General features: G+C 41.3%; 1 protein-coding gene across 4 annotated transcripts in view; it reads right to left on the bottom strand.

Moving 5' to 3' along the window:
• mark4a (MAP/microtubule affinity-regulating kinase 4a) overlaps positions 1 to 20591 on the bottom strand; it is a 43684-nt gene extending 23093 nt beyond the window's left edge. For 3 of the 4 annotated variants that reach the window (XM_020047749.3, XM_010865639.4, XM_010865640.4), the window contains exons 1-8: positions 19820 to 20591; positions 12201 to 12398; positions 11328 to 11381; positions 4421 to 4469; positions 4090 to 4155; positions 1945 to 2015; positions 1756 to 1812; positions 99 to 335 (exon numbers count right to left, since the gene is read on the bottom strand). In XM_020047749.3, coding sequence (XP_019903308.2) covers positions 99 to 335; positions 1756 to 1812; positions 1945 to 2015; positions 4090 to 4155; positions 4421 to 4469; positions 11328 to 11381; positions 12201 to 12398; positions 19820 to 19870 — 783 coding nt within the window. In that variant the 5' untranslated portion in view covers positions 19871 to 20591. The remainder of the gene's footprint in view (positions 1 to 98; positions 336 to 1755; positions 1813 to 1944; positions 2016 to 4089; positions 4156 to 4420; positions 4470 to 11327; positions 11382 to 12200; positions 12399 to 19819) is intronic. The other variant, XM_010865638.4, reaches the window with a different exon arrangement.
• Positions 20592 to 22289: the final 1698 nt, after the last annotated feature.

Raw genomic sequence — 22289 nt, 5'->3', positions numbered from 1 at the left:
AAAGATACCACAGGACACCTTCAGGGGTCTTGCAGAATCCATGCCCCCGCGCGCCGGCAACACCACACCTTATTACACTCCCCGAATACATCACACACCTTGAGGTTTTGGCCGTCGAAGGGCAGGGAACCTGACACCAGTGTGTAGAGGATGACCCCCAGGCTCCAGACGTCCACCTCGGGCCCGTCGTACTTCTTCCCCTGGAACAGCTCCGGGGCGGCGTAGGGCGGGGAGCCACAGAACGTGTCCAGCTTGTTGCCCAGCGTGAACTCGTTGCTGAAGCCAAAGTCGGCAATCTTGATGTTGGCGTCGGCGTCCAGCAGGAGGTTCTCGGCCTGGAAGAGCAAGCGGAGAGAGGAGTTAGGATTAAGGATTCGTTTTTTACCGTCATTAAACCAGCCAATTTGTTTTGAGATCCATTTCTTATTTACAGCAACAACACGGAGGAAAGTTACGGGGGGAGGAGGAGTTCATCAGGGTCAGGGGACAGAACCACATTAGAACCACAGACCTTTCGGGAACTGAGGAGAGAGGGAGGAGAGAGACAGAGGGATGAGGAGAGAATGGGAGAGGTATGGAGGGAAAGAGGGATAATGTGTAGGAGGAGAAGTGGAGAGTACTCACACCATCTGCCTCTCTGTGCCTGTGTTCAGGGAATATCCAATACAACACCCGCATCCACTCAACTATATATTTCACATCTATTAAAACATGCATGCCTGATTCTCACATCATAAAACCCCAAGCACGACCAAGTAGTCGTGTCAGTCAATGAGCTTGGTCTACACATCGAGTGTGCGTAATTTAGAATGACACGACCAGGAGATTGTGCACACTGAGGAGGAAGCAGGTGATTGATTGTTGGAGGCTTCTGTATTCTTATGGTGGCAAGAGGAATGTCACCATGGACAATGTGTTCGACTCACTCTCATTTGTAAAGAGATTGCTTGAAAAGAAACAAGCCTGATGAACACTCCCTCCCTCGGCATGAAATAAGGCAGCTGCACTCATCTGTCGTCCACAACGTTAGTGAAGAATTACAAGACATCTCTCTCAAGTCATAAAAGAGAGCTTGTGTCGCGAAGATCATTCAACCATAGTTGTATTCCATATTAAATTCTATTCCATAGTTTGGAGTGGATGTTTTGGACTTGATAGCAAGGCTGTAGCCTACTTTCTGAAAGGAGGAATTTGACACTGCCATGTTGCTTTGATGTTGCTGTTATTTGAACTGAATAACACGGCCATACACTTCGTGGTGAAAGGACTGCATACCAAACTCTCATACTGTGGATTTTTCGTAAAAATTTAAAAAAAAACGGAAATAGTTATTATTCATTTGTATCTCCAGCACAATGTGTTACCGTGTTTTGTCACTTGTTTATGTCATTTGGGCTTAACTGTAAGCAGACCATATACTGTACCTTTCAACACATGCAATTTTGCAGTTTTTCACAACTGCTAACACATTCCTAAATTCCTAAAACTTTGCAAAGGTATGGTGTATTTTGTTGATCAAACCAGTTTTGTTAGCAATCGTGAAGAACAATAATGGCCTGGTATTGTGACACCATGTGGCCAATTAGAAGGACACTGCATAAGAGGTTGTGGTTGTTTAATATCACGCAAGGTTGCACCCTCTTAGGCCGAACCATCTCACAGCAATGTGCATTTTAAAATGTCCTTATGGAAGAAGTGAAATAATAATGGCCAGCACTCAACACTATAGCTCAATAAAAAATTCTGCATTCTTACCTTCAAGTCTCGGTGGACAATGTTCTTCATGTGGCAGTAGTGGACAGCAGACACGATCTAGAGGACAGTGTGACAGGTTAGAAGACAGAAAGACCAAAAGACAGACAGAAAACTAGACACACAGACATACTGTACAGACACTGACAGAGAAGCAGACATGGAGTGTTGAAGGCACCCTGGTTGTCATACCTGTCGAAATTTGGCTCTGGCTTCAATCTCCTTCATTCTCCCATGAGACACGAGGTAGTCAAAAACTTCACCTGTAAAAAAGGAGTGGTTAAAGTGATACTTCATTTCAATCGTCAAGCAAAATGTAAATACTTTCCTGGTTCCATTTACATTCTCCTCATTTGTATTTCACATGGTGTACAACCATGATATTCTATATGATTTTTTTTTAACCCCTTTGTTCTACCGATTTTGTGATATCCAATACTGTATGTGATTAAGGCCCTGATTCATCACAGTAGCTCACATTGGACAAGGTAAAGTCAATTTTGACGGTGAGGGACAGTCGTTGTCTATCAACGCTACAAACATGAATTTGAACTGGACTCACACTGCCAAAATATGTCCGTTTATCACGGCCTATTCCCCATTTGCCTGAGCCTCACAGTGTCTATGCTAGTTAGACTATTAACAAGAACCAGAACCAGAAAGGTGGGTGAACAGGTAACCTGTATATTGTGCATTGTTCTAGAGTACAGTTGTCGAACCGGTTCCAAGGAGGCCCGAGTGTCTGAAGGTTTTCTCTCTCACCTTTTACTTGATTAATAAGGTCACTAATTGGTTAAATTCTACCCTCACCTGGATGTTTAGGCCTGAACTGGGAAACAACTTAAAAGAAAAAACTAAAACCAGCATACACAGTGGAATTGGTTTGACACCTGTGTCCTAGAGGATTGCTTGGTGCAAGTTAAATGTTGGCCCTGAGGGGACCAGATTCAAAGTGTTGAATAAGATTAGGCCCACAGAATCGGCACATTAAATTAATGGCATGTTTCCCGTTTGCTGATCAAGTTGTAAAAATCCAAATGATCAAATAAATTGTGAGCGTACGTGGTTACGCAGAGCTAGGGACTTGTAGCTTGTAGAGGTTCCACACTTCTGTCTGTGTAAACTGTGATTATATCAGTTGTTTCAGTCACCCATTTTTCTGGCTTTAACTGTATTGTTTTAGTTATGTCGAGGTTTACACTCAGAGGCTCCTGTTAAGCCAGAAGATAACTGTAGAATTCATGTTGGTGTAAGAAACCTGTTTCTATTATTTTTTTATCCGTGACTGCTTCGTATGTATTTAGTTGTTGGAATCTAAAGGGACAAATATGAAATAAGAAACTGATACTTTATTTGCGCTGTTGTTTATTTTCCCACCAGTCAAACTTTAGTAGTTTTTGATGTTTGCTTGCCTCAGAAAATTATCAATTATAGTCTTTTTTTATAACACAAATAAAAACTGTTTCAGGCCAAAAACTAACAGGCGTATAACCAATTATTACAATCTTAAAGTGAACTCTGTCAACCTGCCAAACAGGCAGTTGTCCGTCCTGTGCTTTTTCTATTCCACCAAGTCAGCAATTGTTTCTTTTTGATTTAGGGCTCAGCTGATTGCTAAAGTACAAATCTAATTTAGAAAACATTTTTAAAACAAGGATGGAGATAAAATACTTTTGGTAGCCCCTAATGGCTTGATCACACCGCAGCATTGCCTTTCAGTCGACCAGGAAGCACGTTCATTTTCAATGTAAGGCGACGCTGCCCCGACAGTGTGACACTGCAGAGTCCGTTACAATGTGTTCCGTGTGGTGCACAGGTTGGATGAATCACAAAGATTTAATTACAAACAGGTGGATGGAAGTGGCAGCAAAACATACACATGAACTTTTGTGGCACATAATGCCCAGATGATGTACAATCCCCTGTGTGTGACCCTCTGGGGAAATGACAACGCACAGTGCTATCGTCTACACCCCGTCTCTAGACAGGATGATGGGACACTGTGTTGTTCTAGACATCGGTCAACCTTAATCCTAATATAATCACAGATTTAACTCACCAGATTACCCATAACCCCCCCCCCCCCACCACCACCCCAACACACATTCATTAAATACATTGTAAAAGAACAATTGTAAAATGTGCAACATTATCTTTAGTTTATATACATATACAGTAAGGTACCTAACATTTGATCTTTGTATTCAGGTATGACTTTTAGCCAGTGGCCTCGGTCTGGTCATACTTTTCCCTCCTGTCAATCAAGCACAAGCTAATCCGCCGTTCCAGAGATCCAGTAGCCAGGTCTAATATTGACACAGATTACAGAGCACCCACCTCCACTGGCATACTCCATGATTAGGTAAAGGGTCTTATCCGTCTCAATCACCTCGAACAGCTGCACTGCAGTAGGCACAAACAAAACCATTTTACAAATAAAAAATAAAATGCTTAACATAATAAACAGACATACAAAGTATTATAAACATACAAAATCCCACATCACCTTCTCTGCCTGCTAAATACAGGACCCTGGTCTAGTGTAGTGCTGTGTGTTTTTTTTTTTTATCTACATGACATTACAATTATAAAACATCCTGTCCTGACTCCTTCAGTTATAGAGAATACACACCCTTATAAATAACATATTATTAATGCAGACTCTTACCTATGTTTGGGTGATTTAAACCTTTCATAATCCGAACTTCTCGAAAGAGCTGTGAAAGGCAGAAGTATATGTGTGTTAGATGGGAATATAATACAAATATAGAACATATAAATGTGTCTCTGTCTGAGATTAGGGGAGATCAGGGGCAGTTGTAACACATTTAAACACTTGAACCATGCCAGAAATATTTTTATAATATATGAGAAACATAAATCTGTCTCCTAATCATTCAAACAATTTATCCTTGTGTATTTAACACAATCAGACTACAATATTGTACAACTCTCCTGTTTCTAGGGCATTTGTGACTGTTTGACACTATCAAATACAACACATACAAATGTATACATAAATTAACTTCTTTTTGAAAACTATGAATGTGTGCCAAGTATTTCTATGTTCATAACCAATATTTGTGTAAATCCATTAGGTTTCTCAGAATTGCATTATCTTAAGGTGCCACTCATTTATTTAACAGAACCCAAAGGTTATTTTATGTTATCTGTCCAATAAATGTAATTATCTATAATAACTTACTGTTAAATGCACTTATTTTATAATTATCCATAATTTGGATAATTAGCGCAGGATCATTCTAAAGGTTAAGAGGTTCACTAGAAACTCATACTATTTCTTCTTATTATAATAATATACTCTTCTGGGCAGATTTGTCCTGTACTGTTGTCTTATGTACACAATCATGTATGCAACTGCTAAATTCAATTATTCAAACATAGTGAGAGTACAAATCATTAACAGAGTCATTAACAAGGTTCTTTGTGATAATTGGTTAATGCACATTTGTTATCTAGTTGTTTAGTTACATGGGCAGAAAATTATTCTCTGAATTACAATATAGTGATGAAGAGCTTGTGTGACATGGCACAAAACTGAGCAACTGCCAAAGTGCTGGAGTTCATGTTAATCTTGAGGACTGACAAGTTTGTGTCTTTATTGATAGGAAGGTTTAGATGCTCAAACTATATTATGGAAAACTTTAAAGGGTTCTTCTCACCACCAATAAAACAAAATGCATGCTCTTCAATCAGAAATGACCTCTATCTGCCTGCCCCAAAAAAATTCTTACCTTTGATGGATCTGAGTAAGACTATGTTGTTAACTCTAATTATATTGGTATTTCGTTGGATTGCTCACTCTCCATACCCACATCAGCCACCTCCAGTATGAAATCAATTCGAGAATTGGTTTGTTACTTCACAACAAAGCATCCTTTCCCCACACTGCAGAACACGCTCTGGTGAAAACATGGATCCTGCCCATGGATCCTGGTTTATCACAATTCCATCCGTCATCAACTGGCCCTTACTGTGCTTATGAAGCCAGACTCAATGGTACAAGCTTATCTACAAGTCCCACTTTTTATTTTGCTTGTATCATTACATGATAACCCAGGGTGGCACTCTGGTCTCCACAATCATTATACTGGTCTGCTAGAAAAACTGGGCAGGCCCTGCCTCAGGACCAGAGTCTTGGTCTCTCCCCTGCCTCAGGACCACAATCATGGCCTCTCCCCTGCCTCAGGACCACATTCATGGCCTCTCCCCTGCCTCAGGACCACAGTCATGTCCACTCCCCTGCCTCAGGACCACAGTTGTTGTCACAGCCACAATAAACCACACAAAAAACAACACAATAAACAACACAGAGCACCCAAGAAAAAAGATGAATTTGGATATGCCTCCCTCCTATACAAGTTGTATCTCAATATTCACAGGGTATGAAATAATTTAAAACCGTTGACCCTGATAACCCTCAATGGCCACTTTCATTAGAGAAAGACATTTATATTGAAATCATTTAGCCGGCGTTCTTATCCAGAGGGACAGTAGTGCATCCATAAATACTTAGATTCACTAGATAAATACTAGGTACTAAGTACTAGATTCACATGGGAATGTATTCCCAAACCCTTGCAAACACAATGCTCTGCCAGGCGAGCTACATGGGACCCATAAAGACTCATGAACTGGGTGAGTTTCATTACTCGTGCTCATTTGTTTGTAAAAATTCAAGTTGTTACATATGCCCTCTGCTAAAATTGTCCCCAGTCTCCCTGAGATGCCACAGCAATGTGTCATTTCAACATTTGATGCATTTTCAAGTCATACTGCTGTAGGCTTACAATTATTGGAGGAAATCATTATAAATGCTCTGTCATAAAGCAGGAGGTTCCATTTGAATCAACCATCTGGCTCATCTAGTTTGCAATACATACAGGTCCCTTAACATAAGGCCATCGTTTGAATTAAGCTACATTCCCCCACGTAATCACGGGACTAGGCAGAAAGATGGCACGGTAGGCTTTTCTATCCACTTTCCTCATTCCTCCCCCTCTTTCTATATGTCTCTTTCCCTCTGTTTCCTGCTCCTTCAGTCAACCCCTTCCTTTTTCTCTGGCAATGGCCAACGTCACTGTTGCCATAGCGACCCCGGTATTAAGACTAGGCCCTTCCCCACTCCTCCAGCTGTGCCAGAGGGAATCATGGGATAGGATGATGCTCACATACTCATCGTCATCATCCAGAAATCCCAGAATTCCACTGACCAAAAACGCCTCAGCCCATTTGCTCCCACAATCCACTATCTGACCTACTATCAAACCATCGATATGCAGTATAGAATTAATTAACATATTTATTTTTTGTGAGTTGTATACCCATCTGTTAAAACATGGCATTTTAATAATTGACACAGTCCTGACCATCTCTAGATGGCAATAACGCTAATTCCTTTCTCTCATCCCTTTCTCTCCTCTGTCCCTTAGCCTCCTCCAACTCTCCATTTCCCTCTAACCCTTTCTTCTTCATGCGTAACAGGCCAGATTATGCTAATATGGGCTCTTTCATGTCTTCTGTACTGAGGATTTTCTCTAGCCCACGGGTATGTAAAGTAGTCTGTTATAATCACCGGCCAATTATAGAGCATTCTCCCTGTTGCTAGCCAATCCCAGCCATCTCTAGTCAATCGATGCCCAATCCGATAGATAGTAGGTATTGGATCTGACAATGGCCAAATTGCATTGTATAGTCTGACAGAGTCATCCAATCAGTGGCGCCGACTGTAGTGCCACCCAATAGGAGATAAGTGAGATAATGAAGGGAGGGCATAGGCCTATGATCACAGACCCTGAAAAGACACACCATATAAGAAAAAACAACTCAGGGCAAAGACAAAGCCGTCGTGTGTTTGAACCTACGCAGTGCTCAGATGAAAGATGATTATCCAAAATATCCTAATTAAAAAATATAAGGTAAAAGAGATCAAAACAGTTTGTCTGGCTACCTGACCAAAACGCTCTGACTAAACTGATGTTTTTTCTCCATGATGAATTTGGATTTGCCTCCTTCCTATACAAGTTGTAGAATGCAAACAAATTCTGACTGTTCTGATGGGTTGGGCCAGAACGAGCATACATACAGCAGTAGGTAACTTCAGTCCTGGGGGGGACAAAACAATGTCACCTGTCAGCAAATAGCACTCATCTGGTGTCTGAGGTCTCAGTACAGACCCTGATTTGGACAGGAAGAAAACCAGAAGTGTTTCAGCCCTCCCAGCCCGGTTAGGGTTTAGGGTTGCCTAACCATGTCTGGTTAAAATGTTGCCCAAGCACTCACACACCTGGTTAAAATGTTGCCCAAGCACTCACACACCTGGTTAAAATGTTGCCCAAGCACTCACACACCTGGTTAAAATGTTGCCCAACCACTCACACACCTGGTTAAAATGTTGCCCAAGCACTCACACACCTGGTTAAAATGTTGCCCAACCACTCACACACCTGGTTACTCACACCAACATTTTAACCAGGTGTGTGAGTGCTAGGTCCAAAACAGAAATGAGCACCCCTTGGAAACCCCAGGACCAGGATTGGGAAACACTAGCCTACGTGATGACAGTATCAACAATGATACTCTGTTTGGTTAAATGTGTTACTGACATGCTTTGCAGTTCCACAGATGACTTCTGGTATGGCATGAAGAGAAATAAAGTTTTAGTGATAATTGTGTCATTATGAAAAGCGTTCTACCAAGTTATTTGTTGAATAGATCACTAAATGACCAGTTTTTCAGGTACAACGGTCTGGTGTCAGGTCAGCCCCTTTGCCTCCAGAAAAGCCAGGATTCTACAGGGCAGAGATGCTACAAGATGTCAGAAAGGATCCGCAGGCATTCAGTGATGACGAGATGGAATCACGCAGCTGCTGTAGATTGGACAGCATTACTTTCATGCAGCAAATCCAGCTCCATCACATCCTTCTTAAAGACTTAAAGTTATTCAGTGTAGCTCTTGGGACAGCATAGGCTAATCGAGGAAACCAAAGCAGAAAGCCTGTTGGCTTCCATAATTCAAGCTATTCTACTTTGACCTTTCTTCTCAACAAGCTGTTCTCGGCCACAGGACTTCCTCTGATTGGACGTTTTTGGTTAGTCACGCAATTCTTGGTTATACCTAGACACTATCATGCTTGAAAAGACAAGCAGGAAAGGCAATTTTTGTGAAGAAGGAACTTGTTTGCCTGCCATCATCATTTCATCATACCATTCCCAAAGTTGCAAGGTCACTTGTTTTGCCCATTCTAATGTTCAATGGAATAGTAACTGAATACATTGATGCCGGTTGGCCGTCTTTATGAACAAGTGTTTATAAGAGTTACTTTATCCATTGAGGAGATGACAGTACGGAATGTCCTTACTAAAGATTTGTCAGGCATTTACGCTTTATTGATAGTGTAAAACAAAGAAGACAGAGCTTTTGCTGAAAGCACAGTTGGCTGGTTTTGAACCCATGCTACAGCGGACATTTGAGGCAGCTGGACCATCCTAGGCCAGAACCAACCAAGGGCATAGAATATATTTTTTTGTTTTTTCAAACTTGGCATAAAGAGTGATCAAAAATGATTGACACATTTGAAAGGATTACTATGTTTGACTATCAAATAAAGATTTCAAATACTGAGGTAAATTCAATGCTGAGAAAATAGGGACACTCTTTTATACAAAATGTTATACTTACACAATTGCTCTGAGAAAAACCATTTTGTTCACAAAATTATTGAAAACTGTTTTCAATATTTCAACTTGCAAGGAAAAGGCCACTGAGACTTTTTCTAAAATTGTTCATGAGTTGGAAAACTACAGGTATTCAATGGCTTGTGAAACTCACCAGATTTTACCATTTTTTAAATGACATGAAAGCTCATTGGTCAGTCACACTGGTGAGGGGTTTGGTGTCCAAAGGAAAATCCATATGATGAAAATAACTGGGTGGGGGGTTGGTAATAGAATCCAGAAATTTGCATGTGATGCACAAGAACAACAAGCTTGATTGTCCAGCATTCTAGTTCTGTTAATACCCAAGAGTCCATCATTCAGGCTTTACCCTTGTGTTGTGAACATCACAGCCCCTGTGACACATCTTAGCATTTCCAAAGAAATCCTTGCAACTCACTCCTACCACAAAACAAAATGGCTGCATTCACAACAAGATTCATGCACAACCTCAAATACTGGTTCTGTTTTCCATTGCACACTGTAGATACTTTATTTACTATCAAACATTTAAAAGCAGATGAATTAGTAGTAGTAAAAATGTTGCTGCAAAGCTAACATAGTCTCAATCAGAAGATGAGTCAGAATGAGAGAAAAAGTGAGGGACAGAGAGAAAGATGGAGTGAAAAAGAGAGGGACAGAGAGAAAGATGGAATGAAAAAGAGAGGGACAGAGAGAAAGATGGAATGAAAAAGAGAGGGACAGAGAGAAAGATGGAATGAAAAAGAGAGGGACAGAGAGAAAGATGGAGAGAAAAAGAGAGGGACAGAGAGAAAGACGGAGAGAAAAAGAGAGGGACAGAGAGAAAGATGGAGAGAAAAAGAGAGGGACAGAGAGAAAGATGGAGTGAGAGGCATCAAGGGTACTGATAAGCAGAATCAGAGGTCACCTCCATCTCTCTAATCCCATCATCAATGAATTCAGTCAGCCAGTCATCCAGTCATCAGTGAATTCAGTCAGCCAGTCATCCAGTCATCAATGAATTCGGTCATCCAGTCATCCAGTCATCAATAAATTCAGTCAGGCAGTCATCCAGTCATCAATGAATTCAGTCAGGCAGTCATCCAGTCATCAATGAATTCAGTGAGGCAGTCAACCAGTCATCAACCAATAAAGTCAACAAGACGTTCAATTATCTGTTCATTCAGCCATTCAGTCATTTAGACCGTCATTCATCAATGTATCTAATCAGCAAGTCATTCAGTCATCCATTCATCCAGCCAAGCGGTCACTTAGTCATCCTGTCCATCTCATTATCCAATAATCCAGCAAACCATTCACCTGAACATACAGTCAATTTGTCATCCAGTTCTTCCATCTAGTCATCCAGATATTCTTTCATCCAGACCACCTGTTAAACAGTATCATAGCTCTCTCCATCTCTATCTACCCCTCTCTCAGTCTCCCCCTTTCTCAGTCTCCCCCTCTCTGAGCCTCTCTCCCCATCTCTCTCAGAGCCTCCATCTCTCAGTCTCTTTCCCCCTCTCTCAGCCTCTCTCCCCATCTCTCTCAGAGCCTCCATCTCTCAGTCTCTTTCTCCCTCTCTGAGCCTCTCTCCCCATCTCTCTCAGAGTCTCTTCCCCTCACTCAGTCTCACTCTTCATCGCTCTTTCCCTGTTTCTCATCAACTGAAGACAGTAGTTTTTCCTACAGCAAGTTCAAGCTCTTCCCATTAGTAACTTTGTCATTAAATAATCTCACTCAAAGGTGGCATTGACACTGTGTGAAGTCTGTATACACTGAGGTTTATCAAGCATTTATTGTTGTATGTTTATATGTTTATTAACGCAATGTTCATTATAACTAAGCACAAATTAATTAAGAACCAAATAACTTACCTTTTGTAGGCTGGTTGGATTCAACTGAGTTTTGTCAATAATTTTAATTGCAACCTGAAGGAGACATAATAAGAATGTAGGGTCAGAGGAATAGAAACACAACGTTTATGCACTAACAGTCCAGTTGTAAACATTGCTTTCTTCCACCCTCCCAGCTAACTTTGCCATTACCAAATTCCAGTTCAGTACACATAACCATCTCAAAGCATTATACTGATACATATATCCTAGAAATACATAACCCTCCCTAACCCTCTATCCTAGCATTATACTGATACATATATCCTAGAAATACATAACCCTCCCTAACCCTCTATCCTAGCATTATACTGATACATATATCCTAGAAATACATAGCCCTCCCTAACCCTCTATCCTAGCATTATACTGATACATATATCCAGGAAATACATAACCCTCCCTAACCCTCTATCCTAGCATTATACTGATACATATATCCGAGAAATACATAACCCTCCCTAACCCTCTATCCTAGCATTATACTGATACATATATCCTAGAAATACATAACCCTCCCTAACCCTCTATCCTAGCATTATACTGATACATATATCCTAGAAATCCATAACCCTCCCTAACCCTCTATCCTAGCATTATACTGATACATATATCCTAGAAATCCATAACCCTCCCTAACCCTCTATCCTAGCATTATACTGATACATATATCCTAGAAATACATAACCCTCCATAACCCTCTATCCTAGCATTATACTGATACATATATCACCCCATTCCCCACCTCATTCCCCACCCATCATTCCCCACCCATCATTCCCCACCCTATTCCCCATCCATCATTCCACCCCCCATTCCCCACCCATTATTACCCACCCCATTCCCCATCCTCACCTCTTTGCCAGTCAGGATATGGCGGGCCAGCTTGACCTTGGCAAAGTTGCCCTTGCCAATGGTCTTGAGCAGGCGGTAGTTGCCAATGTGTGGTGTCTCATCTGAGCATGAGGCAATGGAGTTTCTACAGCGGGCACCCAGCGAGCGGCTTGATAGGCTGGTTCCCTTGTCTGAACGGCTGGCAGCCAGGGACACATGCTGGGGGGGGGGGCAGAGCGAGGTTGGTTATCGCCAGCACACCTACGCAAAGCCTATGAATTCCAATACCCTGTTTACATTAGTCACTTGAGAACCTTGGCAGATGAATTGCGGTTTGGCAATGCCATTGTTAATAAACTTGCATTGGATAAAGCTTTATATTCCATGACAGACCCCTGGATTAGAGCATATATTTCTAGGTAACAGAGGTTGATGAACATGAAAATATCTCATGATAAATAAATCCTACTTTTCACTAGGCATCTTCTACCAGTTTTGGAATGTCAGAATCTGTTTGAGACCTGCGACAAAAGGATCCCTCTATGAACTAAACTAGTCACATGATGTCAATGTAAAACACTCAGAGAAGGTGAAAAGATCATGGGTGTCAGAATTTGCCCTTCAAATACTGAGATAGCGTACATCAAACCTTTGTTTTTTTCTCTGTCTGGTGTGCCATTTGGGCAAGGTTAGCATTAATTGCAAGAGGCATGCTTCATCTAGTACAGACTTTTTAAGATATTTAAATAATTATAATTTCAACCGATATAATTTCAACAGGTTCAGTACGAGGTGCTGCGAAGATCAAGTCTAAAGAAGCATTGTTTTCCCAGGCAGGCTGCAGAGCATGAAAAACAATTACCTTCTATATGAACAAAGATTTATGTGTTTGATGTGTGATGTCATATCACATGACCAAAAGAGGGAGCGAGGGAATGAGATGAGACAGAAAAAATAAAATGAGAAAAAAAGAGAAGCAGGACAACAGAGACAGTGAGTAGAGAATGAGAGGGAGCGAGACAGGAAGTAAAGACAGAGAGAAAGATAGTGACAGGAAGTAGAGACTGAGAGGGAGCGAGACAGGATGTAGAAACAAAGAGAATATGAGAGACCGGAAGTAGAGACAGAGAGGGAGTGAGACAGGAAGTAGAGACAGAGAGGGAGTGAGACCGGAAGTAGAGTCAGAGAGGGAGTGAGACTGGTAGTAGAGACATAGAGGGAGTGAGACCGGTAGTAGAGTCAGAGAGGGAGTGAGACCGGAAGTAGAGACAGAGAGGGAGTGAGACTGGTAGTAGAGACAGAGAGGGAGTGAGACCGGAAGTAGAGACAGAGAGGGAGTGAGACCGGTAGTAGAGACAGAGAGGGAGTGAGACCGGAAGAAGAGACAGAGAGGGAGTGAGACAGGAAGTAGAGACTGAGAGGGAGCGAGACAGGATGTAGAAACAGAGAGAATATGAGAGACCGGAAGTAGAGACAGAGAGGGAGTGAGACAGGAAGTAGAGACAGAGAGGGAGTGAGACCGGAAGTAGAGTCAGAGAGAATATGAGAGACCGGAAGTAGAGACATAGAGGGAGTGAGACAGGTAGTAGAGTCAGAGAGGGAGTGAGACCGGAAGTAGAGACAGAGAGGGAGTGAGACCGGTAGTAGAGACAGAGAGGGAGTGAGACCGGAAGAAGAGACAGAGAGGGAGTGAGACAGGAAGTAGAGACTGAGAGGGAGCGAGACAGGATGTAGAAACAGAGAGAATATGAGAGACCGGAAGTAGAGACAGAGAGGGTGTGAGACAGGAAGTAGAGACAGAGAGGGAGTGAGACCGGAAGTAGAGTCAGAGAGAATATGAGAGACCGGAAGTAGAGACATAGAGGGAGTGAGACAGGTAGTAGAGTCAGAGAGGGAGTGAGACCGGTAGTAGAGACAGAGAGGGAGTGAGACTGGTAGTAGAGACAGAGAGGGAGTGAGACCGGAAGTAGAGACAGAGAGGGAGTGAGACCGGTAGTAGAGACAGAGAGGGAGTGAGACAGGAAGTAGAGACAGAGAGGGAGTGAGACAGGAAGTAGAGACAGAGAGAAAGAGAGAGCCAAAGGAGAACAGATGCAGGCACAGTGGTCCCTGGCCAGTCTTTAGGCCTGAGGAGCCACACTTCCATCTCCTTAGCATGTCCTCCTGCTCTCTGCATTCCCCCCAATACCCCCACTGGCTCTAAGTAAGAACAGGTCTGTCTGAGCTACAGTATGGGCTAGTCTTTCACTGTGAGGATTTGGGGTAAAAAGTAATGGTACATTTTAAAGGGAAATTCAAGGCTGTACCCCCCAACCACTGCCTAAGCTTTAATCAATCAGCCTAGTACCCTGCCTAGGTACCAAACTAATAAAATGCAAGATAATGCATCATTCTTTCATTTCACATCTTCTGCCTGCTTGCTTCATCCTCAAATCAGATGAAAAAGTAAAGAAAGAAAGAAAGAAAGCAATAAAGGAAATATAAAATAGAGAGTAGTCTGCAAAGTGGATGCATACAGGATAGTGAACTTGGTCTGGTTTGGTCTTAACCATATGGGTGTGTAGTAACACATCATGCCAAGATTAAAAGTCCTATCCAAGGCCCTCAGAAGAAAGATTACTCATGCCCATGAGCCTGAGAGGGGTTAAAAAATAGTTTGCAAGCTATTTGAAGCACATTGTTCCGCTGTCTAATAGATGGATAAAATACCAGACAACTGACAATCTAACATAGGACAGGACGTTTCACCAAATTCAGCCCAGGACCTGATCAGAGTGACACAAACCTCCAGCTAAGATGCTGTTTCATAAAACCTGCCTCTGCCAGTAGCCTGAAACTGGGTTGTTGTTAGATCCAAGGCACACCTCCAAGTCCACATGAAAATGGTTCACGGACCATAGGATCAGCGTTTGCAATGGCAATCATAGTCCCCTGACCTAAATCCCATTGAAAACCTGTTGGGTGAGCTGACAAAGATAGTCCTTAAGTGAGGACCAAGGACTCAGAAGAATCTGGAGAGTTTCTGTATGGGGGAATGGTCTCAAATCCCCTCCAGTATGTTCTCCCAACTCATCAAACATTATAGGAGACGACTCTGCTATCCTGCCATATGTTGAATGAACAAAGTACTTAAATCAGGGGTGCCAGATGCTTTTGAAATAAATATATATTGTTAAAAATTATAATCAAGAAATAATCATTTTATTGATTAACATGTCACAGTTATTGGTACCCCTGCATTTACTACTTTATGCACTTTTTCAAAGTACTAAATGCATATATCGCACTTCTCTATTATTTATTCAGTGTATACAGTAGGAATACACAGTGCATTTGTAAAGTATTCATACCTCTTCACTTTCTCCACATTTTGTTTTATTGACTTAATTTATAATTCATTACATGTTTTGTGTGTTTTTGGGATCAATTTACACACATTAATCCACGATGACAAAACAAAAACAAAATGTTACTGCCCAAATCCAGGCTGGTAATGGCATAACCAAGAAGACTATAAAATGTGCATTTTTACAAAGTACTGAATAAATGGTCTGACGTGTTATGCATGTTTTTTTTTTTATTGGAACACATCTCTAAAACCTTTTTTTATGTCTTTGTCATTATGGGTTATTGGTGTAAACATTTATTCAATTAGAAATTTTCATATTTTCTGTTTTTTTGTTGTGATCATTTTCTGTATGAGTATTTGCAATATTAGTATATTTGAACCCCAAAAAATGTAAAACAACTTAGAACCGAATTTGGGAAAGAAACTGTATAGGGCCCACTTTGGAGTAGCTTATTAACCCAGGTATATTGGCAGGGAAGAGAATAATGTGCCTAACCAAATGCAAAAAAGAGAGCTGACGATTTTCTTTTTTAAAGTAGTTCTTATTGATGAAGAGGTTGGAGACTCCTACAACAGCCTTTTATGTCAAATATATTTTCAGCTCTCAGTTATTGTCCATAATTGCTGTGGTTAATTGTCAGCACTAGAGACTATTAAAACTGTACCTCAACAATTTAGCTGTGCTCAAATGTGTTCCTTGTAAAAAATAAAATAAAAAATAAAGTCAGCATATAGTCCTTCATAATAAATTCATTTTGACAGATAAGGAAAACTGTCCTGGAGGTAACTGTGGATGTGTCAGCCAATCCATCAGGAGAAGACTTCACCAGCAGAACTACACAGGTTACACTGCAAGCTGCAAACTAAAAGTTAGCATTCAAAACAAGATGGCCAGGTTATGAAAGATAATACAAAGATGATGCTCTCAATCTTGGACAGATGATACAAAGGATGGAATGTAGTAAAGTAATGCAAGAGGAAAGTTTGGAGAAAAAAGGAAAATGCCCAATATTAAAGCATGGAGACTCCTTAAGTGAGGACAAGTGAAACAGTGAAAACGGTGTCATGGCTTGGACATGTGTGGCTGCCACTGGAATTGGCAAATGCAGAACAAAAAGCAAAACGACAACAACTCAGAGTAGGATTACAAGAGCTTGTGGAAGTTAAAGGAAGAAGACAGCGCCAACATGGTCGACAAACAGCAAACCCAACACTCCTTGAGGTACCAGGGCTAACAAGGCATACATACACACACACTAATGAGTGAATGAGGAGCAGGTGTGCCTGCAGGGCGCGTCGCTGCCATCGCTCTTAGTACACCGACGAGGTGGAGCGCCAGAGCGGAAGAGGGCTGTGCTACGCGGAGCAGGCATCACACACTGATGATGGAACTGTCTGCGGCAGCAACAAAATTCATTCTCGACAGAAATATATTTTGCGAATGAAGCACAAGAAAATGACTTCAAGCTCATGGAACTGTGCTTCGTCATACAGCAAGGCAACGCCATAGCCATAGCCATTTTATAGGTCTCAGGGCACAAAAGTGAAAATATCTTTGACAGGGCAGGTCAATTGCCAGATTTAAATCGAGTTGAATTTGTTTTATCTGAAGATGAGACTTAAGGCAGAACAAACAACAACTGAAGATGGCTGCAGCACAGGCCAGGCAGAGCATCATCAGAGATGACACCCATCAGCTACTGGGGTCAGTGGGTCAAAGACTTCAGGCAGTTATTGCATCCAAAGTATGTGTTACCAAAAAACAAAACAGCTAATGTTTAATACAAAACATAGCTGCTTAATATTTAGACTTTAAATTCATCTCTCCAATCTGTGCCCTTAAAAGGGGGACTGTGTATACAGTTTTGTCATTTCTGTTGGCCACAATGGGTTTACTCAATGTGCATTGGTATGTGTAGCTGTCAGGATTTCCAAGGATGAACAAAAGTCTCAGTCACAGATGACAATAAAGAACCTCTATGCTGAACAAGATGTTAACGAGGAATGGGTCGTTCGTAAACAAACTTCTGTTTTTTTATGGCTACATTAACATTGCAAGTCATTTAGCAAGCGCTCTAATCAAAAGAAAGGTACAGTTGATGGAGAATGTATTTTTATACTTTCTCACATTACAATCCCTGTGGAAATTCTGGGGTTGCAAGCACCACGTTCTTCCAACCGAGCGACACGGGACACAAGTAGGCTATAATTATGTCAGATCCTGAAGTTCACTTTGAAACAGGCAACAACTTACCTGTGCTAATCATTAGATCACCTGCTAGAAGTGTTTTAGCGGGCTTAATAGAGTATTAGGGTTGGTTTACAACACTTTTGGCTTTGGAAATGTGCTTGTCCTTGGAAGCCAATCGAGACATTTCTTTTAGGTGAATGGAATAGCCTGCCAAATAGACAAGGAATGCCCATCACCAATTAAGAAGAGTCTAGTAGAATACAGTTGTGCTCATAAGTTTGCATACCCTGGCAGAAATTGTGACATTTTGGCATTGAAAATATAACTGATTATGCAAAAAAAACTGTCTTTTATTTAAGGATAGTCATCATATGAAATGACAATAAGACAATACTTAACAAAAATGCGCTGCATGGTTGAGTTGCCAGAAAGAAGTATTTACTGTGCCAGTGCCACACAAAAGCCTGGTTACAATATGCCCAACAACATCTTGACACACCTCACAGCTTCTGGCACAATGTAATTTGGAGTGACGAGACAAAAACAGAACTTTATGGTCACAACCATAAGCGCTGTTTGGAGAGGGGTCAACAAGGCCTATAGTGAACAGAATACCATCCCCACTGTGAAGCATGGTGGTGGCTCACTGATGTTTTGGGGGTGTGTGAGCTCTAAAGGCATGGGGAATCTAGTGAAAATTTATGGCAAGATGAATGCAGTATGTTATCAGAAAATACTGGCAGACAATTTGCATTCTTCTGCACGAAAGCTACGCATGGGATGCTCTTGGACTTTCCAGCACGACAATGACCCTAAGCACAAGGCCAAGTTGACCCTCCAGTGGTTACAGCAGAAAACATTTGAAGGTTCTGGAGTGGCCATCACAGGCCCCTGACCTTAATATTTTCAAGCCACTCTGGGGAGATCTCAAACGTGTGGTTCATGCAAGACCACCACCGACTTTGCATGACCTGGAGGCATTTTGCCAAGATAAATGGCCAGCTATAGCACCTGCAAGAATTTGGGGCCTCATAGACCACTATTACAAAAGACTGCATGCTGTCATTGATGCTAAAGGGGGCAATACACAGTATACTTTTGAACAGAGGCCATGTTTTGTTTTATGATTGGGCCATTCTGTTAACCTACAGTTGAATGTGAATCCCATAAGAAATAAAAGATGTGTTTTGCCTGCTCACTCATGTTTTCTTTACAAATGGTACATATATTACCAATTCAACAAGGGTATGCAAACTTCTGAGCACAACTGTATATTTTAGTTTTTAGTTTATTCTCTGTTCATCGTTTATTGGTAAATAAAGGAATATTTATTTTTACTAATCGACTGGAGAGCTGAAATTAACACTGGACTTCCACCAATCTCCATTAACGTGGGGAAGTACAACATAGATACATATGCACGCACGCACGCACTCACATTCAGGGTCAGTTTAATGCAAACCTCCATTGTTGCTTTTGCCGGCCCTAATACTTCTGGTTACAGTGGAGACTAAAGCCTTGCGCATGGGCCAGTGCTACACAGTTCAGGGTCCGCTATACGCAGCAGAATGCATTGTGCGCAACATTATATGCATGAATCCAAAAAGGTCATTTCAAAATAAATTTTACTATACAGGGACGTTTTCTCGCTATTTTTATTCCGAACGCTTGTAAGGTGCAACTGTGCAAGTCACATAGAGGTTTTGGCTACACAAGGCCAGGGAATACAGGCAGTAGCCTAGGCTATGTGACATCACTATCTACACAGCCTTTAATGAGAGGCAATGGCTCTCAATGTGAAGCTTCTGCGCATATCCACTGAGTGTTATGTATGCGGATAGACTCATTCTGGGCTGTTTGCCTATAGCCATCAGCTCTTTCGCTGTTTAGACGTTCAAGGATACGGCCCACCTTCTATGTTACATTTCCATCGCAACATGCTGATATTTCTAACAAACAAAATGCACTCCATACAATAGGAACTACAAATTAGCCAAAATATTTTGAATGCAATGCCCCATGCCATGACCCATATTTATATAATATGATACATCATTTCTACAAGCACACTCAAATGATGGGGATAATAATTGCACTTACATGGTCCGTGCCCCTGTCGTTCCCAGACGGTAACGCAGAACGAGAAGACATTTTACCTGACTTTTTCTTGAATTAATGTATATTTGTTCTTGTATTTTATTATTTTGCTAGACCTAATCACTAATAATAACAGTCGACATAAGCAGTTTCTCTGCTGCGACCACGTCCCAATCAATCTGCTTCTTCTCCAACCGGCGAAGCCATGGTCGAGAGGAGACCGCTGCCTATCATGGCAGCAGCAGACAAACGATATCTGGGGTGTCTTCAAGCAAGATGCATTTCTCCAGCGAAATTCGCTCAACTCAATTTAGTTATTTTAGACGCAACGCAAACCCACGATTTAACTTCAATTAAGGACTGTAGTGTTTGGCCAGAGTCCAATGTTTCTGTGGGGACTCTCCACCCCCTTCATTTCGGCAAAGGCTACAAAACAAATATACGCCTTCGGGAGGAGCGTCTCCGTTGATCATAATACTGTGTTATCCATACATATCCCCATCGTTGTCCTGTATGCAACCGACCGCGATTGCATTAATCCGCGGGAAAACAGGAGGTAGATCTGTCTTGCAGGAAAGAGGCCAAATCGTTCATATCCAGACAGTCCTCACTGCTGCTGTGTGAGATGCGCCACTTCTCCCGTCAGAGACGCTGACTGACACATCAACCCACCGAAAACGCACTGACTATTATACGAGCGTAAACTTGAGCGTAAAACAAACCTATCCAAAATCGCAGATGGAAAGATAGTGTTTAAGCAATTGATCCATTTTCAATGTTTGAATATTTCTTCACCATTCAAGTGTTCTTTGCTGTTGCATTTAACCCCATCCAGCTATAAGCATTACGAACAGTGATATTCGCATAAGTATTACATAAAAAATAATCCCACCTGGCCACTCTTTTCAATTATATATCCATCCTTCTCTTTACCTAAAACATCCCTCCAAAGCAGCAAATAGGGAATATAGTCGGTTATGTACCACTACATTTTGTCAAATCTAATGAGATTGATAGCCTGAATAATTTTCTTATCATGTGAAGAAGAAATGATATGGTACTATATTAATCCCCCAAAAGGGAAATGTCATTTACCTAGGACACACATACATTAATAGCTGCACACCATTAATAATATTGTATAAAAGTGAAGCATTTGCATAAAAAATATTTTCTAAAAAAACATCTAGGGGAATCATATTTCAGCCATCACAAAATGATGCTCCGTGCTGATAATGTGGAGGAGAGATTCTAGACCCATGAGCAGATCTGCTTGTCTGGGCTCCAGGTTGGGCCCATGGTAGATCCAGCCAGTGGTGGAGGATTTTGTTCAGCCGGTTTTGTAGAACATGGGGCTGATCACATTTCCTGCTCATACACTTTGTGCACACGAACAGCCTTGTATCTTCCACAAATATCTTGGCCTATAAGCAAACCGCACAGGGTCAAGAAAACCCTGAACCTGGTGCTTTAGTCTTTTGCCAGAACCATTCTCTCAAACACCTTCATGCTGACAAGTGAAGAAAATACTGGGGGGGTGAGGCAATAGTGTAAATCCAGCTGTCCCAGAGGGAGCTAGGATTGAACAAATAACCCTGTCTTGTCAAATTTGTGGGAAGGTTTCTGATTCAAAATCATATTCTGTATGTGGACAAATATAACGTTCATGTGGAGGAAGTTTGTTGGTTTAAGCCTGTGGCCAGGCGATTTAAAAAGAAAGGGAACTGGCAGAAGAAATGGTCTCTGTCCCAAATCAATGCAATTGTGCCCTTGAGAAAGGCGCCTGACCCTTAATTGCTTTAATCTTTTGTTTCTTTTTTGTTTTCAAGTTCTCTTCTTGTAGTCTGTGTCTTTTTTGTATTTGTAAATAATAAAATAATACAGCATCATTTAGAATTGTATGCCTGTAAATTGCACATATGTTTATTTGCTTCTTAATAACAATGTTTTTGAAACAAATGCCCATATGGACTCAGGACCCCACTGAATCAGACGGGAATCCATGTGTTTTCTAAATGCTACACATTTAAAAATATATGATACACAGATTTATTCAATATGTATGATACACACATACACAATGACCATACTAGGAGTCCTTTTCTCCTCTCTCGAACTTATGTGAATTGGTTAAATGAATGAAAGCGCTAAGCCTGAGGTAAGATCAATGATTAGTCTTATTCCAAACAAAAGTGGGATGATGCATTCAAAATGTGCTTTGGTCTTCACAGCGGCTGCACTGACCTGCAGTGCTTTACATCACCCACCAGATGGCAGCAATGTGTTATTTCACTGGGAGACCCAGGACACTGTTAACCTGTAAAACACTAATCAAAATCTTTAACACAGAGATCCTTGACAACACCTTAGCTCTGACCTTATCCCTGAACATAGTATTTTTACCAATTCACTCTCTTTGTTCATTCATACAACATCCATTATGTATCACCAGGAAATCCATTGGATTGTGTCT

This window comes from Esox lucius, chromosome 7, assembly GCF_011004845.1.
Source record: "Esox lucius isolate fEsoLuc1 chromosome 7, fEsoLuc1.pri, whole genome shotgun sequence".
Lineage (NCBI taxonomy): Eukaryota > Metazoa > Chordata > Actinopteri > Esociformes > Esocidae > Esox > Esox lucius.
Note: the sequence above shows the minus strand (reverse complement) of the source record. Positions and strands in the feature narration are given on the sequence as shown.